Source organism: Lepidochelys kempii, chromosome 8, assembly GCF_965140285.1.
Source record: "Lepidochelys kempii isolate rLepKem1 chromosome 8, rLepKem1.hap1, whole genome shotgun sequence".
Lineage (NCBI taxonomy): Eukaryota > Metazoa > Chordata > Testudines > Cheloniidae > Lepidochelys > Lepidochelys kempii.
The window spans coordinates 2,169,979-2,188,070 of NC_136387.1; the positions used below are offsets into that span (position 1 = coordinate 2,169,979).

At 47.6% G+C, this 18,092-nt stretch overlaps 1 protein-coding gene and 1 long non-coding RNA gene across 2 annotated transcripts; both read left to right on the plus strand.

Annotated features, from left to right (window-relative positions):
* The first annotated feature begins 548 nt into the window (after positions 1–548).
* Positions 549–4,569, plus strand: LOC144930809 (uncharacterized). The gene is made up of 3 exons (XR_013636216.1): positions 549–643; positions 2,466–2,488; positions 4,539–4,569. It is a non-coding gene; the product is annotated as an uncharacterized LOC144930809 (long non-coding RNA).
* Positions 4,570–11,945: 7,376 nt separating this feature from the next.
* LOC140916468 (ovomucoid) lies at positions 11,946–16,589 on the plus strand. Its single transcript, XM_073358111.1, has 4 exons — positions 11,946–12,141; positions 13,965–13,987; positions 16,038–16,153; positions 16,394–16,589. Exons 1-4 carry the CDS (start codon positions 12,084–12,086, stop codon positions 16,473–16,475), a joined length of 279 nt encoding a protein of 92 aa, XP_073214212.1. The 5' UTR covers positions 11,946–12,083; the 3' UTR covers positions 16,476–16,589.
* The last annotated feature ends 1,503 nt before the right edge of the window (positions 16,590–18,092 follow it).

The following is an 18,092-nucleotide window of genomic DNA, read 5'->3' on the forward strand; positions in this document are numbered from 1 at the left end:
ATGGTATCACAAGAACACGAGGTTCTTTATATTTGAGTTAGACCTGCCCGCTAGCTCCTCTAAACTAAGCCAGGCACCGGCTCCGGGCAGAATACGTGCAAGATCAGGACAGCAGGACCGTCGCTTATGGTCAGCTTTCCCCCTGCTGCGGGGACCGACTGCAGAGTCTGGCCGGAAGAGGCTGGTAACACAGGTGCTTTGCTGGCTCGGTGCCTTTAACGTGCAGCGTGACGAATATGTTCCACACTCACAGTCCTGACAATCAGGAATGTCCAGGTTTGGCTGCCCATGTGCGCCATGATGAGCACTCAGCCCACATAACTACTCCATTATTCACCAAATCAAGGGTGTGACTTTTCCTCCAACTTATCCTGGAAACTTGTTGTGGAGGAAACATTGTTCACAGCTTGGCATTCCCACTGAGAGCTTTGCTTCCGGTTGCCGGAGTTGTGAGTGAGTATTTCGGGTGAGTCACAATGAAGGTGGGTTCTCCGACACCCTATATATAGTGGGGCTCTGTGTGGGGGGTTTACTGAGGGAGCAGAGCACCAAGAGCCCACTGCAGACCAGACAGCCACGTCCGCCATGAAGATAACAGGGGCCGTTCTGCTCTTCGCTCTGGCACTTTGCTGCTTCTACTCAGGTGAGTCACTTTGGCTGTAGCCTGTGCTGAACCTTGCCCTATCCCCGAAAAGATGGGGCCAGCCTCACTCTCATCCCTAAAGGGGTTCGCACACCCCCACAGTGGCTGATTCCAGGAGCAGCTGGTTTATTTCTGAGATGCCGCTGCACAGCCTGGACATTGAGCAGCAGGCTGATTCCAGGAGCGCTGACCTCCCTGCACGGATCCCAGAGCTCGGAAGGGCTGTTCTCGGGCTTCTCTCTGGGCTGGGATCTCACTGACTCTGCCAGAAACCGAGGCAGCTCAAAAGATTCACAGCCCCTAGAAAACAAACATCCATGGAATCCCCTTTCTTTTGGAATTTCTTCTCATCCACGGTTCTAGTTGTTTTCTGATTATTTTGTTGGGGACAAGAGGGTTGGTTGGCAGTAAAATTCTTGATCTAGTTGCCTACATAATTTTAATTCCTGTCATTGTTTATTATGAAACTCCACAAAGAGGCCATTAGGTAGGGTGACCAGATGTACCAACTTTATAGGGATACTCCCAATATTCGGGGCTTTTTATTATATAGGCGCCTATTTCCCCTCCCCTTCCCCCCAGTTTTTCACAATTTTTATCTACTTACCCTACCATCAGGAGTCAAAAATTCCCACCCTGGATCAGACCAGGCACCCTTCTACCCAATCTCTGTTTCCAACACTAGCCTGTGCCAGTGTATTTAGAGCGATGTACAAGGCCCTCAGCAGTTCTGAGGGAAGCTTCCCACAGGAAAAATTTCTTCTTACCTTGTATTACATAGGAGTTGCTTTATACCCTGAATTAATCCAGTTCAACGATACTTTATTAGCATGACAAGATCTATGGCATTGCCAAAGTAGAAAGCGGAGGATTTAGATCCTCTCCAAACATTTGGTTTTTTGGGGTTAATTCCCATCTTGTAATGCTGGATGATCCCGTTATCCATAGCTCCTTAATACAGATAATCGTCACTTGGGGGGCTGAGTTCTTAGTCAATTGGATAGAGTTTCATTAACAAACAGAGTCAGACCTGTTCAGAATGAAACATCTCATTAGAATTGAGTAATTGTTGATGTAATTCTGTGCTATGGCTTAACTCTGAAGAAACACTCAAATAATGGAGGTTTCAGAGTAGCAGCCGCGTTAGTCTGTATTCGCAAAAAGAAAAGGGGGACTTGTGGCACCTTAGAGACTAACCAACTTATTTGAGCATAAGCTTTCATGAGCTACAGCTCACTTCATCGGATACGGAGCGAGAGAGAGTCAAAAGCTGCTGAGGTTTTTATGGATGCCCGTGAGATCCTGGATCCTGCAAAATAGCTGATGAGGCACAACCGTTAGTGTTCTGGTATTTTTCAGACAGTGTCAATGAACGGACCAGACAGGGTCCGTGACAGAGCGTGCAGTGTTATGGTCACACCATCCAAACGGATGTTAGAGTAAAATGTAAAACTCTCTTTCTGGATGCTTGTAATGTACTACGACATGAAGTTCCTGGAAAAGTAGGAAACTCCCCAGCCTCCCGCAAAGGTGAGGGTGAGATCCTGTAGAGGAGACACCTGTCTAGAGTAGGATCACTCTGGAACGTCCCAAGAATGTTTGCCTCTTCCTCCGTTCCTCCTTTGCGACGTCACTTCAGTTAACACAGGTATACAAGAGCTGACATCCCTAGTGGCACAGCCCCATACCAGAACATTTGAAAAGGCTCTGTACCAAAGTAAAGAGAGAGACTTGGTCAGAACTCGGGACATCAATAACCCCAGCACCAGGATGGGCGAGAGAATCTGAAACAGTCTCATTCTGTCTGTATGCTTTGTTCCAGATGCTGCTGGCCAGGCTGGTAAGGTAAGTCGAACTCTCCCTGTTCATTAATAATCACTTTCCCCAGTCTCTGGCTTGTAACATCACAGGGACCATGATCTCTGGGTTAGAAACATGCTAGAACTCATGACTCAAAGCAGAAGCAGAGTCTACCTCGTGCCCGAGCCAGGGGGGAGTGAATATCTGGGGCTGAGAATCCCTGGGTACATCTACACTGGAACAAAAGATCCAGGGCCTGGCCATGGCTGGACCGGCTGAGCTGACATGGGCTCAGGGGGCTTGGGCTGCAGGCCTAAAAATTGCGGTGTAGATGTTCGGGCTCTGGGATCCTCTCCCCTCGTGGGCTACCAAAGCTCGGGCTCCAGCCCAAGCCCAAATGTCTACACAGCAATTGTACAGCCCGAGCCCAAGTCAGCTGACCTGAGCTAGCCAGGAGTGTCTCACTGCCGAGTAGACGTAAGCCATGGGGTCAGAGTGATGGATTCCATAGACTATTGTACAGGGCAGTCTGTGATGGGCCTGGGGGAGACACAGGGAGCAACTGAGACAGAACAGAGGAAGTGACGGTATGACAAGAGCATGAGGTTTTTTATTTATGAGCATCTGCTGCCTGTGGAGATGCTCTTTCACTCACATTCTATATGATGTAGGTTCAGAAGCATCTCTTAGACCAGCCTGTACCCCTACGTTCACCCCTTTAAGAAGACTGTGATAAATTTTGTACAAAGTATGCAGTGTAAGGGATCATTTGAAAACTCATAATGTGCTGAACATTATTGTCCTGTTAAGTCTGTGAGACACCATGGTATGTAAAGTTATAAGATTCTACTGTATAAGACATGTCCCCAGTATGGGGAAACAGTCATAAACCAGAGACAAAAGACAAACTAACACCTCAGCCAGGTCTCCACATAATCAAATGGACCATCACGCGGTTAAGGGGCCATTCTTTGGCAGCAAAAAAGCTGTGAGCGAGAAATTTACTTGTTGGCAAAGGAACAGCTGGAGGTTCCCATCCCTACAAACTTTCTGTCGCATGAACCCCAGCTGGAGATGATGCTCAAAGAAGAGGGAAAAATATAAGAATGGGGAACAAACTCCCCAAGTTACTCCTCCCTTTCTCTCTGCCCATGACATCAACAACACCTGAAAGACAAGGAAAGTAACACTGGACTGAGGGAGGGGTCCTGGCGGAAATGACAGCCAGTAAGACTGCTGAAGCATTTGGTGAGAGAGACCTTTTGCTTTGAATTCACTTAGCTGGATAAGTCAGGCATTAGTGGTGTTTTGCTTTTATTTTCTTGTAGCCAATCCTGACTTTGATGCCTCCTGACTTGTAATCACTTAAAATCTATCTTTCTGTAGTTAAGCATCTTGTTTTATCTAAACCAGTGTGTTTGGATTGAAGTGTTTGGAAAACTCCATTTGCGACAATAGGATTTGTGCATTTCATTTTCTATTAATAAAATGACAGACTTTATAGGAGCTTATATGGTCCAGGAGGGTGCTGGGCAGTACAAGATGCACACTTCTGGGGGAAACTCTGGGACTGGAAATTTGCTGCTCTTCCCCTGTAGTGTAATTCAAGAGTGGCTTGCCAAAGGACTCATACTGTACAGCTCGGAGTAATTTACATGCTGGAAGCTGTCTGTGAGTAGGAACAGGAGTGGTTGCTTTCATAGCAAAGCAGAGTAAAAGGCACCCCAGGTTGGAGGATTGAGGGGACACAGCTGTTCATCAGTCCAGATTGTACCCTGGGTAATGTCAGATTAGCATCTGATGCCTACGGAGTTGCCCCTTCGCTCACACACCATGTGATGTGGGTTCAGAAACGTCTCTTACACCAGGGAGACGGGCCCGGCTCCTCCTGGCAGCGAGAGGGGAATTGGGAAGTCAGTTAGTCAGAACGTCAGTAGAGACTAGGGACAGGATTAGGTACTGGGAGCTCTGGGGGGCAGGGACTGTCCCTTCCTCTCTATTCAGAGAATGCCCAGCCCCATGGGCGAGTGGGGGCATCGGGGCACTACTGAAATGCAGACAATTACTGTAATAGCAATTCTAATGTTCCTTGTAGGGTTTCTGCAGTGAGTACAAGAAGCCTCCGGAAATGTGCACCTTAGAGTACAACCCGGTCTGTGGCACTGATGGCAAGACATATGGAAACAAATGTGTCTTTTGTGGAGCAGTCTAGTAAGTATCAGAGTAAAGGGCCCACTAACAAAAACTAAAATACAATTGTGAGGTAATTCAAGGCCCTGCCTGCGCCCATATCTTTACCTCGTAGAGGCTGGGTCGACTTCCTCAGTGTAATTTTTCCTGTCAGCAAATAAGCTCTGGTGAATTTGACCTCCTAGGGCCTTGACAGATGCTTTGCTCTCTTTGGCCATCAGGTTGCAGCACTGAGTTCTGTGTCTCTCTCTTTCCCTCTAGTGAAAACCTTGGAAGTCTTTGCTTTCAGCATTATGGAGAATGCAAGTCGCACAATGAGGACAAGGAAAGAGAAGACCTTTAGCATTTGGTTCCCATGAGCAGATCCCTGCACGGAGTCACGTTCTCGTCTCATCCATCGGTTCCAGGCCTCTAAGAGCATCGCTGACTCCCCACCTGTCTATGCAATAAAGCAAACTCAGCAGAATTTGTGACCTCTGTGGGGTTTTTTCCCCTTTTCCAAGGAGGGACTCTGCTCTCCCATGTCTCACACAAGCTCTCCCCAGCTTACAGACCAGAGTTAATGAGAACACAAAGTGCAGTAACCAGTCACAGGCTTTAAGGGAGCCACAGACTTGCAAGTATTATATCTCCTCCTGCCATGGCTTTTCCTACAAGATAAATCGATACACAAACCCCGGACACGTTCCCTGTGTCTGACTCCCTTCCAGGCCTGAGTATTCTCCATGGACCACAACACGAGACCGTGAGCAAAGCCCACGTAAAAGGCCTTGACCTGGGAGAACAGCAAGGGATGGGAGGATACAGGATCCCCAACCCAGACATAGGGCCCAGGGGGCTACTTGTCTGGGTGGGAGGTGTAAAGGGCTTGTGGGCATGTGGATCCATGCTGTGCGTCACACCCTACACACCAACAAACCCTTGATCCTTCCGATACTGCCCCCCCAGAGACCCACGAGCAGCCCAGCCTGTCCGTCTCCTCCATGGCGCGCAGGGGACTGCAGAGTCCCTCTGACTGGGGTCTGAGCTGCGCTGTGCAGCAGACCAACAACCTTCCACATTTGGTTCTTCACGTGCATGGAAGCTGCCTCACTTCTGGGCTGCCCTGGGGGACTCCCAGTGACTCAGGAGAGTCTGGGGGCAGGGAGACGTCAGAGACAAAGAACGGGGAGGTTGGTATAAAGAGGCAGCCCGAAATGACTCTTGGGAAAGGGGGAGTCTATACAGGAAGGATGGGATCCACCTAAACCAGACTGGAACCAGATTGCTGCCACTTAAAATTAAAACGGTCGTTGAGCAGTTTTAAAACTAAGGGCTGGGGGAAAGCCGAGAGGTGCGGAGGAGCACGTGGTTGGGACAGAGACATCCCTTAGGGCAGGATCTACTAATGGGGATTGTCTATGTCCTAGTAAGGAGGAGAGGATGGAAGATGATAAAGTACAGGTAGGATCTGATGAGAAACAGTCAAATGAAAAAAAGTCTCATTTAATTACGTCATGCAACGGGAGACAGCTAAAAAGCGACACATTTTAAAAGTGCTTCTATACCAATAATAAGCTGGGTGAACTAGAGCGCCCCGTATTCAATGAGGATATTGATATAACAGGCATCACAGAAACCTGGTGGAATGAGGATAATCACTGGGACACAGTAATACCAGGGTACAAAATACATCGGAAGGACAGAACAGGTCGTGCTGGTCGGGGAGTGGCACTGTATGTGAAAGAAATCAAATGAATCCAATGAAGTAAAAATCTTAAATGAACCAAACTGTGCCATAGAATCTCTCTGGCTAGTAATTCCATGCTCGAATAATAAGAATATACCAGTAGGGACATATTACCGACCACCTAACCAGGATGGTGATAGTGACTGTGAAATGCTCAGGGAGATTAGAGGTGCTATTAAAATAAAAAACTCAATAATAATCGAGGATTTCAACTATCCCATATTGACTGGGTTCATGTCACCTTGGGACAGGATGCAGAGAGAAACTTTCTTGACACCTTAAATGACGGCTTCTTGGAGCAGCTACTCCTGGAACCCACCAGAGGGGAGGCAATTCTTGATTTAGTCCTAAGTGGAGCACAGGATCAGGTCCAAGAGGTGACTATGGCTGGACCGCTTGGTAATAGTGACCATAATATACTTAAATTTAACATCCCTGTGGCGGGGAAAACACCACAGCAGCCCAACACTGTAGCATTTAGTTTCAGAAAGGGGAATGACACAAAAACGAGGAGGTTAGTTAAACAGAAATTAAAGGGTACAGCACCAAAAGTAAAATCCCTGCAAGCTGCATGGAAACTTTTTAAAGACACCATAATAGAGGCTCAACTTAAATGTCTACCCCAAATTAAAAAACAAAGTAAGAGAACCGAAAAAGAGCCGCCATGGCGAAACAACAAAGTAAGAGAAGCAGTGAGAGGCAAAAGAGGCATCCTACGAAGAGTGGAAATTAAATCCTAGTGAGGAAAATAGAAAGGAGCATGACCTCTGGCAAATGAAGTATAAAAATACAATTAGGAAGGCCAAAATAGAATTTGAGGAACAGCTAGCCAAAGACTCAAAAAGTAATAGCAAACATTTTTTTAATGACATCAGAAGCAGGAAGCCTGCTAAACAACCAGTGGGGAACTGAACGATCAAGGTGCTAAAGGAGCACTCAAGGACGATAAGGCCATTGTGGAGAAACTAAATGAATTCTTTGCATCAGTCTTCACGGCTGAGGATTTGAGGGAGATTCCTAAACCTGAGCCACTCTTTTTAGGTGACAAATCTGAGGAACTGTCCCAGACTGAGGTGTCATCAGAGGAGGTTTTGGAACAAATTGATAAATTAAAGAGTAATCACTCACCAGGACCAGGTGGGATTCACCAAGAGTTTTGAAGGAACTCAAATGTGAAATTGCAGGACTACTAACTGTAGTCTCTAACCCATCATGTCAATCAGCTTCTGTGCCAAATGGCTGGAGGTTAGTTAATGTGGGGCCAATTTTTTAAAAGGGCTCCAGAGGTGACCCTGGCAATTACAGGCCAGTAAGCCTGACTTCAGTACCTGGCAAACTGGTTGAAACTATAGTAAAGAACAAAATTGTCAGACACAGAGATGAACATAATTTCTTGGGAAGACTCAACATAGTTTTTTAAAGGGAAATCATGCCTCACCAATCTACTAGAACTCTTTGAGGGGGTCAACAAGCATTTGGACAAGGGGGATCCAGTGGATATAGTGTACTTAGATTGTCAGAAAACCTTTGACAAGGTCCCCCGCCAAAGGCTATTAAGCAAAGTAAGCAGTCATGGGATAAGAGAGAAGGTTCTCTCATGGATTGGTAACTGGTTAAAAGATAGGAAACAAAGGGTAGGAGTAAATAGTCAGTTTTCAGAATGGAGAGAGGTGAACAGTGGTGTCCCCCAGGGGTCTGTACTGGGGCCAGTCCTATTCAACATGTTCATAAATGATCTGGAAAAAGGGATAAACAGTGAAGTGGCAAAATTTGCAGATGATACAAAAACTACTCAAGATAGTTAAATCCCAGGCAGACTGTGAAGAGCTACAAAAGAATCTCACAAAACTGGGTGACTTGGCAACAAAATGGCAGATGAAATTCAACGTTGATAAATGCAAAGCAATGCACATTGGAAAACATCATCCCCGCTATACATATAAAACGATGGGTCTCAATTAGCTGTTACCACTCAAGAAAGAGAGCTTGGAGTCATTGTGGAGAGTTCTCTGAAAACATCCACTCAGTGTGCAGTGGCCGTCAAAACAGCAAACAGAAGGTTGGGAATCATTAGGAAAGGGATAGATAATAAGACAGAAAATACCATGTTGCCTCTACATATATCCATGGTGCACCCACATCTTGAATACTGCGTGCAGATGTGGTCGCCCCATCTCAAAAAAGATATATTGGACTTGGAAAAGGTTCAGAAAAGGGCAACAAAAATTATTAGGGGTATGGAGCGTCTGCCATATGAGGAGGGATTAATGAGACTGGAACTTTTCAGCTTGGAAAAAAGACAACTAAGGGGGGATATGATAGAGGTCTATAAAATCAAAACTGGCGTGGAGAAAGTAAATAAGGAAGTGTTATATACTCCTTCTCATAACACAAGAACTAGGGGTCACCAAATGAAATTAATAGGCAGCAGGTTTAAAACAAACAAAAGGAAGTATTTTTTCACACAAGACACAGTCAACCTGTGGAACTCCTTGCCAGAGAATGTTGTGAAGGCCAAGACGATAACAAGGTTCAAAAAAGAATGAGATAAATTCATGGAAGATAGGTCCTGGAGGATAGGAGGATGTACAGAGATGGTGTCCCTAGCCTGTGTTTGCCAGAAGCTGGGAAATGGTGACAGGGAGTGGATCACTTGATGATTCCCTGTTCTGTTCATTCCCTCTGGGGCACCTGGCATTGGCCACTGTTGGCAGACAGAATACTGGGCTAGATGGACCTTTGGTCTGACCAGTGTGCCTGTTTTTATGCTCTCATGACTCAGGGACCCGGTTTTGATTCTCAGACTGAGATGTTTCAGAGTAGCAGCCGTGTTAGTCTGTATTCGCAAAAAGAAAAGGAGTACTTGTGGCACCTTAGAGACTAACCAATTTATTTGAGCATGAGCTTTCGTGAGCTACAGCTCACTTCATCGGATGCATACTGTGGAAACTGCAGAAGACATTATATACACAGAGACCATGAAACAATACCTCCTCCCACCCCACTCTCCTGCTGGTAATAGCAGGAGATTGTTTCATGGTCTCTGTGTATATAATGTCTTCTGCAGTTTCCACAGAAGCAGGGCCCAGTGCACCCAGACAGTTACCCGGTTCCCAGCTGCTCCTGCATTTGGGAGCAGAGAAGGGAACATCCCACCGCTTCCCCCGCAGCAGCACTGGGGCCATGTGGTGTCCCACTGTGCCATAGCCCACAGCGACCCCGCACCCCTCCCAATCCCCGCAGCACAGACCTGTACGCTGAACCCAGCCACGATCTCCGTGGTGCACAAGGGGCGGAGGGGTCCCGCCGCATGGGGTCTGTGCTGCCTTCCTGCCCCATGCAGCATAGCCACCGCTTGTCCCGCTCCTCTGGATCCCAGCAGACCTCTCTGCTGCCTTCGTTCGGGGCTGCCCCGAGGGAGCTCTGCCTGTGCCCATTAACATATGGACACGGGGCTACTGGCTGCATGCTGGTGCCACGTGGCCACTTCCCCTCCCTCCTGGCCCAGATCGAATTTCCCAGCTGCTCTTACCAACAGACTGGCAGGGGCTTGAATGGTAAAGGGGCTGGCAGTGCGCGAGGGACAGGGCGCACGGACCCTGGAGTATGCTGGTTTCTGGTGCTGGACAGCAAAGATGAATGTGACGGGGATGCAAGGTGGCGGTTCTCAGCAACCTGCAGAGCCCTGGACGCACCTGAAGTAACTAATCTGCCTTCCTCTGCAGGTGCGTCAAGATTTACAAAGGCTTACGCTGAATTCACCCATGTATGTCAGGGCAGTTTAACCTTTCCCCGTGATATTTATTGCAGTCCCCAAAGAGTATTTGATACAGACACATTCTTGCCCTACTTACGAGCATCCGGTAATGTGGGATTGTTAACATTAGGGTTGGTGAACTGCTCTTCTTCATGCCAACACCTGTGCTCATGTGACAATGACGAGTGTCGTTCATAAGAAAAGCATTTGCTATGTGTTAGTTGGCACACGCAATCCTCCTTGTGCAAAAGTTTCAACCAACGAATCAGGGGGCACCAAATGTCCGTTTGGCTTAGATGACCAGCCAGACATGATGAATTAAGAATTGGGAATGACCAATCACTGTATTGGTTTGTAGCGTCAGTGACCATTTCGACAGGGATTTCATAATCCAAGTGGAGAGAGAACCAACCTCTTGTCTACATATATGAGATCTCCTCCCTTGGGCTGCGCTGAGAGATCATCTGCAGAGCTCAGCGCTAACAGACTCCAGCAGACCCACGAACCACTTCCACCCTGAAGACAGAAGCTGTCGTTGTGTTCCTTGCTCTGGGGCTCCTCTCCAGCTTTCAGGGTGAGTAACTTTTGCTGCAGCCTGTACGGAGCTCTGTGTCTGACCCTCTAACCTTCTGCACGGGCTCGACTATTAAAAAGCATCTCAGCACCAGCTACGGACGTTTGGGTGTCAGGATTAAGCCAGGGAAGTGGCTCATGGCAGAAACAGCATTTTCCTTTGGGAAGATGTTACTGAGGAGCCATTATGGGCTTTTAACCAAACTCCAGTCTGGGAACTACAAACAATCACACTTGCAATTAATTGTAGGCCCAGTGGTGCTATTCGGGGGTTGGACTAGTTGACCTCCTGAGGTCTCTTCCAACCCTAATTTTCTATGATTCTATGATTTCAGGTCAGACTGTGGGTGCATTACTCTCCATGTTTCTATTTGTCACAGCAATTGGATGAGGGTGCAGGACTCCTTCCCATGGCCCAGTTGCTGGTTAGCAATCTGCTTCCGTTGTCCTAGGCAGAGATGACTGTTTTTAGCTAGTTTCTCTCTGACATTGTGTCCTTTGTGTCTGTGTTTTGTTCCAGATGCTGCCGGCCAGGGTCATCGGGTGAGTCGAACTCTCACTGTGAATGAATTGTCACTTGCCCCAATCTCTGGTATGTAGCATCATGGAGACCAGGACCTCCGGGTTAGAAACACGCTGGAACTCATGAGGCAATGTGGGAGCAGACTATACCCCAGGCCCTAATGAGGGGAGAGCGAATCCCTGTGGTCAGGCTGATGGATTCCATGTAGTATTGGACAGGACACCATCTGTGATGGGCCTGTGGGAGGCACCGGGAGCAACTCAGAGATGGAACGAGAGAGGGGATGGTATCACAAGAACACGAGGTTCTTTATATTTGAGTTAGACCTGCCCGCTAGCTCCTCTAAACTAAGCCAGGCACCGGCTCCGGGCAGAATACGTGCAAGATCAGGACAGCAGGACCGTCGCTTATGGTCAGCTTTCCCCCTGCTGCGGGGACCGACTGCAGAGTCTGGCCGGAAGAGGCTGGTAACACAGGTGCTTTGCTGGCTCGGTGCCTTTAACGTGCAGCGTGACGAATATGTTCCACACTCACAGTCCTGACAATCAGGAATGTCCAGGTTCGGCTGCCCATGTGCGCCATGGTGAGCACTCAGCCCACATAACTACTCCATTATTCACCAAATCAAGGGTGTGACTTTTCCTCCAACTTATCCTGGAAACTTGTTGTGGAGGAAACATTGTTCACAGCTTGGCATTCCCACTGAGAGCTTTGCTTCCGGTTGCCGGAGTTGTGAGTGAGTATTTCGGGTGAGTCACAATGAAGGTGGGTTCTCCGACACCCTATATATAGTGGGGCTCTGTGTGTGGGGTTTACTGAGGGAGCAGAGCACCAAGAGCCCACTGCAGACCAGACAGCCACGTCCGCCATGAAGATAACAGGGGCCGTTCTGCTCTTCGCTCTGGCACTTTGCTGCTTCTACTCAGGTGAGTCACTTTGGCTGTAGCCTGTGCTGAACCCTGCCCTAATCCCCGAAAGGATGGGGCCAGCCTCACTCTCATCTCTATAGGGGTTCGCACACCCCCACAGTGGCTGATTCTAGGAGCAGCTGGTTTATTTCTGAGATGCCACTGCACAGCCTGGACATTGAGCAGCAGGCTGATTCCAGGAGCGCTGACCTCCCTGCACGGATCCCAGAGCTCGGAAGGGCTGTTCCCGGGCTTCTCTATGGACTGGGATCTCACTGACTCTGCCAGAAACCGAGGCAGCTCAAAAGATTCACAGCCCCTAGAAAACAAACATCCATGGAATCCCCTTTCTTTTGGAATTTCTTCTCATCCACGGTTCTAGTTGTTTTCTGATTATTTTGTTGGGGACAAGGGGGTTGGTTGGCAGTAAAATTCTTGATCTAGTTGCCTACATAATTTTAATTCCTGTCATTGTTTATTATGAAACTCCACAAAGAGGCCATTAGGTAGGGTGACCAGATGTACCAACTTTATAGGGATACTCCCAATATTCGGGGCTTTTTATTATATAGGCGCCTATTTCCCCTCCCCTTCCCCCCAGTTTTTCACAATTTTTATCTACTTACCCTACCATCAGGAGTCAAAAATTCCCACCCTGGATCAGACCAGGCACCCTTCTACCCAATCTCTGTTTCCAACACTAGCCTGTGCCAGTGTATTTAGAGCGATGTACAAGGCCCTCAGCAGTTCTGAGGGAAGCTTCCCACAGGAAAAATTTCTTCTTACCTTGTATTACGTAGGAGTTGCTTTATACCCTGAATTAATCCAGTTCAACGATACTTTATTAGCATGACAAGATCTATGGCATTGCCAAAGTAGAAAGCGGAGGATTTAGATCCTCTCCAAACATTTGGTTTTTTGGGGTTAATTCCCATCTTGTAATGCTGGATGATCCCGTTATCCATAGCTCCTTAATACAGATAATCGTCACTTGGGGGGCTGAGTTCTTAGTCAATTGGATAGAGTTTCATTAACAAACAGAGTCAGACCTGTTCAGAATGAAACGTCTCATTAGAATTGAGTAATTGTTGATGTAATTCTGTGCTATGGCTTAACTCTGAAGAAACACTCAAATAATGGAGGTTTCAGAGTAGCAGCCGCGTTAGTCTGTATTCGCAAAAAGAAAAGGGGGACTTGTGGCACCTTAGAGACTAACCAACTTATTTGAGCATAAGCTTTCATGAGCTACAGCTCACTTCATCGGATACGGAGCGAGAGAGAGTCAAAAGCTGCTGAGGTTTTTATGGATGCCCGTGAGATCCTGGATCCTGCAAAATAGCTGATGAGGCACAACCGTTAGTGTTCTGGTATTTTTCAGACAGTGTCAATGAACGGACCAGACAGGGTCCGTGACAGAGCGTGCAGTGTTATGGTCACACCATCCAAACGGATGTTAGAGTAAAATGTAAAACTCTCTTTCTGGATGCTTGTAATGTACTACGACATGAAGTTCCTGGAAAAGTAGGAAACTCCCCAGCCTCCCGCAAAGGTGAGGGTGAGATCCTGTAGAGGAGACACCTGTCTAGAGTAGGATCACTCTGGAACGTCCCAAGAATGTTTGCCTCTTCCTCCGTTCCTCCTTTGCGACGTCACTTCAGTTAACACAGGTATACAAGAGCTGACATCCCTAGTGGCACAACCCCATACCAGAACATTTGAAAAGGCTCTGTACCAAAGTAAAGAGAGAGACTTGGTCAGAACTCGGGACATCAATAACCCCAGCACCAGGATGGGCGAGAGAATCTGAAACAGTCTCATTCTGTCTGTATGTTTTGTTCCAGATGCTGCTGGCCAGGCTGGTAAGGTAAGTCGAACTCTCCCTGTTCATTAATAATCACTTTCCCCAGTCTCTGGCTTGTAACATCACAGGGACCATTATCTCTGGGTTAGAAACATGCTAGAACTCATGACTCAAAGCAGAAGCAGAGTCTACCTCGTGCCCGAGCCAGGGGGGAGTGAATATCTGGGGCTGAGAATCCCTGGGTACATCTACACTGGAACAAAAGATCCAGGGCCTGGCCATGGCTGGACCGGCTGAGCTGACATGGGCTCAGGGGGCTTGGGCTGCAGGCCTAAAAATTGCAGTGTAGATGTTCGGGCTCTGGGATCCTCCCCCCTCGTGGGCTACCAAAGCTCGGGCTCCAGCCCAAGCCCAAATGTCTACACAGCAATTGTACAGCCCGAGCCCAAGTCAGCTGACCTGAGCTAGCCAGGAGTGTCTCACTGCCGAGTAGACGTAAGCCATGGGGTCAGAGTGATGGATTCCATAGACTATTGTACAGGGCAGTCTGTGATGGGCCTGGGGGAGACATAGGGAGCAACTGAGACAGAACAGAGGAGGTGACGGTATGACAAGAGCATGAGGTTTTTTATTTATGAGCATCTGCTGCCTGTGGAGATGCTCTTTCACTCACATTCTATATGATGTAGGTTCAGAAGCGTCTCTTAGACCAGCCTGTACCCCTATGTTCACCCCTTTAAGAAGACTGTGATAAATTTTGTACAAAGTATGCAGTGTAAGGGATCATTTGAAAACTCATAATGTGCTGAACATTATTGTCCTGTTAAGTCTGTGAGACACCATGGTATGTAAAGTTATAAGATTCTACTGTATAAGACATGTCCCCAATCTGGGGAAACAGTCATAAACCAGAGACAAAAGACAAACTAACACCTCAGCCAGGTCTCCACATAATCAAACGGACCATCACGTGGTTAAGGGGCCATTCTTTGGCAGCAAAAAAGCTGTGAGCGAGAAATTTACTTGTTGGCAAAGGAACAGCTGGAGGTTCCCATCCCTACAAACTTTCTGTCGCATGAACCCCAGCTGGAGATGATGCTCAAAGAAGAGGGAAAAATATAAGAATGGGGAACAAACTCCCCAAGTTACTCCTCCCTTTCTCTCTGCCCATGACATCAACAACACCTGAAAGACAAGGAAAGTAACAGTGGACTGAGGGAGGGGTCCTGGCGGAAATGACAGCCAGTAAGACTGCTGAAGCATTTGGTGAGAGAGACCTTTTGCTTTGAGTTCACTTAGCTTGATAAGTCAGGCATTAGTGGTGTTTTGCTTTTATTTTCTTGTAGCCAATCCTGACTTTGATGCCTCCTGACTTGTAATCACTTAAAATCTATCTTTCTGTAGTTAAGCATCTTGTTTTATCTAAACCAGTGTGTTTGGATTGAAGTGTTTGGAAAACTCCATTTGCGACAATAGGATTTGTGCATTTCATTTTCTATTAATAAAATGACAGACTTTATAGGAGCTTATATGGTCCAGGAGGGTGCTGGGCAGTACAGAATTCACACTACTGGGGGAAAGTCTGGGACTGGAAATTTGCTGCTCTTCCCCTGCAGTGTAATTCAAGAGTGGCTTCCTAAAGGACTCATACAGTACAGCTCGGAGTAATTTACATGCTGGAAGCTGTGTGTGAGTAGGAACAGGAGTGGTTGCTTTCATAGCAAAGCAGAGTAAAAGGCACCCCAGGTTGGAGGATTGAGGGGACACAGCTGTTCATCAGTCCAGATTGTACCCTGGGTAATGTCAGATTAGCATCTGATGCCTGCGGAGATGCCCCTTTGCTCACACACCATGTGATGTGGGTTCAGAAACGTCTCTTACACCAGGGAGACGGGCCCGGCTCCTCCTGGCAGCGAGAGGGGAATTGGGAAGTCAGTTAATCAGAACGTCAGTAGAGACTAGGGACAGGATTAGGTACTGTGACCTCTGGGGGCCAGGGACTGTCCCTTCCTCTCTATTCAGAGAATGCCCAGCCCCATGGGCGAGTGGGGGCATCGGGGCACTACTGAAATGCAGAAAATAACTGTAATAGCAATTCTAATGTTCCTTGTAGGGTTTCTGCAGTGAGTACAAGAAGCCTCCGGAAATCTGCACCTTAGAGTACAACCCGGTCTGTGGCACTGATGGCAAGACATATGGAAACAAATGTGTCTTTTGTGGAGCAGTCTAGTAAGTATCAGAATAAAGGGCCCACTAACAAGAACTAAAATACAATTGTGAGGTAATTCAAGGCCCTGCCTGCGCCCATATCTTTACTTCGTAGAGGCTGGGTCGACTTCCTCAGTGTAATTTTTCCTGTCAGCAAATAAGCTCTGGTGAATTTGACCTCCTGGGGCCTTGACAGATGCTTTGATCTCTTTGGCCATCAGGTTGCAGCACTGAGTTCTGTGTCTCTCTCTTTCCCTCTAGTGAAAACCTTGGAAGTCTTTGCTTTCAGCATTATGGAGAATGCAAGTCGCACAATGAGGACAAGGAAAGAGAAGACCTTTAGCATTTGGTTCCCATGAGCAGATCCCTGCACGGAGTCACGTTCTCGTCTCATCCATCGGTTCCAGGCCTCTAAGAGCATCGCTGACTCTCCACCTGTCTATGCAATAAAGCAAACTCAGCAGAATTTGTGACCTCTGTGGGGTTTTTTCCCCCTTTCCAAGGAGGGACTCTGCTCTCCCGTGTCTCACACAAGCTCTCCCCAGCTTACAGACCAGAGTTAATGAGAACACAAAGTGCAGTAACCAGTCACAGGCTTTAAGGGAGCCACAGACTGGCAAGTATTATATCTCCTCCTGCCATGGCTTTTCCTACAAGATAAATCGATACACAAACCCCGGACACGTTCCCTGTGTCTGACTCCCTTCCAGGCCTGAGTATTCTCCATGGACCACAACACGAGACCGTGAGCAAAGCCCACGTAAAAGGCCTTGACCTGGGAGAACAGCAAGGGATGGGAGGATACAGGATCCCCAACCCAGACATAGGGCCCAGGGGGCTACTTGTCGGGGTGGGAGGTGTAAAGGGCTTGTGGGCATGTGGATCCATGCTGTGCGTCACACCCTACACACCAACAAACCCTTGATCCTTCCGATACTGCCCCCCCAGAGACCCACGAGCTGCCCAGCCTGTCCGTCTCCTCCATGGCGCGCAGGGGACTGCAGAGTCCCTCTGACTGGGGTCTGAGCTGCGCTGTGCAGCAGACCAACAACCTTCCACATTTGGTTCTTCACGTGCATGGAAGCTGCCTCACTTCTGGGCTGCCCTGGGGGACTCCCAGTGACTCATGAGAGTCTGGGGGCAGGGAGACGTCAGAGACAAAGAACGGGGAGGTTGGTATAAAGAGGCAGCCCGAAATGACTCTTGGGAAAGGGGGAGTCTATACAGGAAGGATGGGATCCACCTAAACCAGACTGGAACCAGATTGCTGCCACTTAAAATTAAAACGGTCGTTGAGCAGTTTTAAAACTAAGGGCTGGGGGAAAGCCGAGAGGTGCGGAGGAGCACGTGGTTGGGACAGAGACGTCCCTTAGGGCAGGATCTACTAATGGAGATTGGCTATGTCCTATTAAGGAGGAGAGGATGGAAGATGATAAAGTACAGGTAGGATCTGATGAGAAACAGTCAAATGAAAAAAAGTCTCATTTAATTACGTCATGCAACGGGAGACAGCTAAAAAGCGACACATTTTAAAAGTGCTTCTATACCAATAATAAGCTGGGTGAACTAGAGCGCCTCGTATTCAATGAGGATATTGATATAACAGGCATCACAGAAACCTGGTGGAATGAGGATAATCACTGGGACACAGTAATACCAGGGTACAAAATACATCGGAAGGACAGAACAGGTCATGCTGGTGGGGGAGGGGCACTGTATGTGAAAGAAATCAAATGAATCCAATGAAGTAAAAATCTTAAATGAACCAAACTGTGCCATAGAATCTCTCTGGCTAGTAATTCCATGCTCGAATAATAAGAATATACCAGTAGGGACATATTACCGACCACCTGACCAGGATGGTGATGGTGACTGTGAAATACTCAGGGAGATTAGAGAGGCTATTAAAATAAAAAACTCAATAATAATTGAGGATTTCAACTATCCCATATTGACTGGG

Excerpts from the sequence above, each read along its gene's own strand:
- LOC140916468 (XM_073358111.1), top strand. The coding sequence starts at position 12,084 with ATGAAGATAACAGGGGCCGTTCTGCTCTTCGCTCTGGCACTTTGCTGC. Across the intron at positions 13,988-16,037 it reads CTGCTGGCCAGGCTGGTAAG|GGTTTCTGCAGTGAGTACAA; the intron begins GTAAGTCGAACT and ends TGTTCCTTGTAG. Across the intron at positions 16,154-16,393 it reads GTCTTTTGTGGAGCAGTCTA|TGAAAACCTTGGAAGTCTTT; the intron begins GTAAGTATCAGA and ends CTTTCCCTCTAG.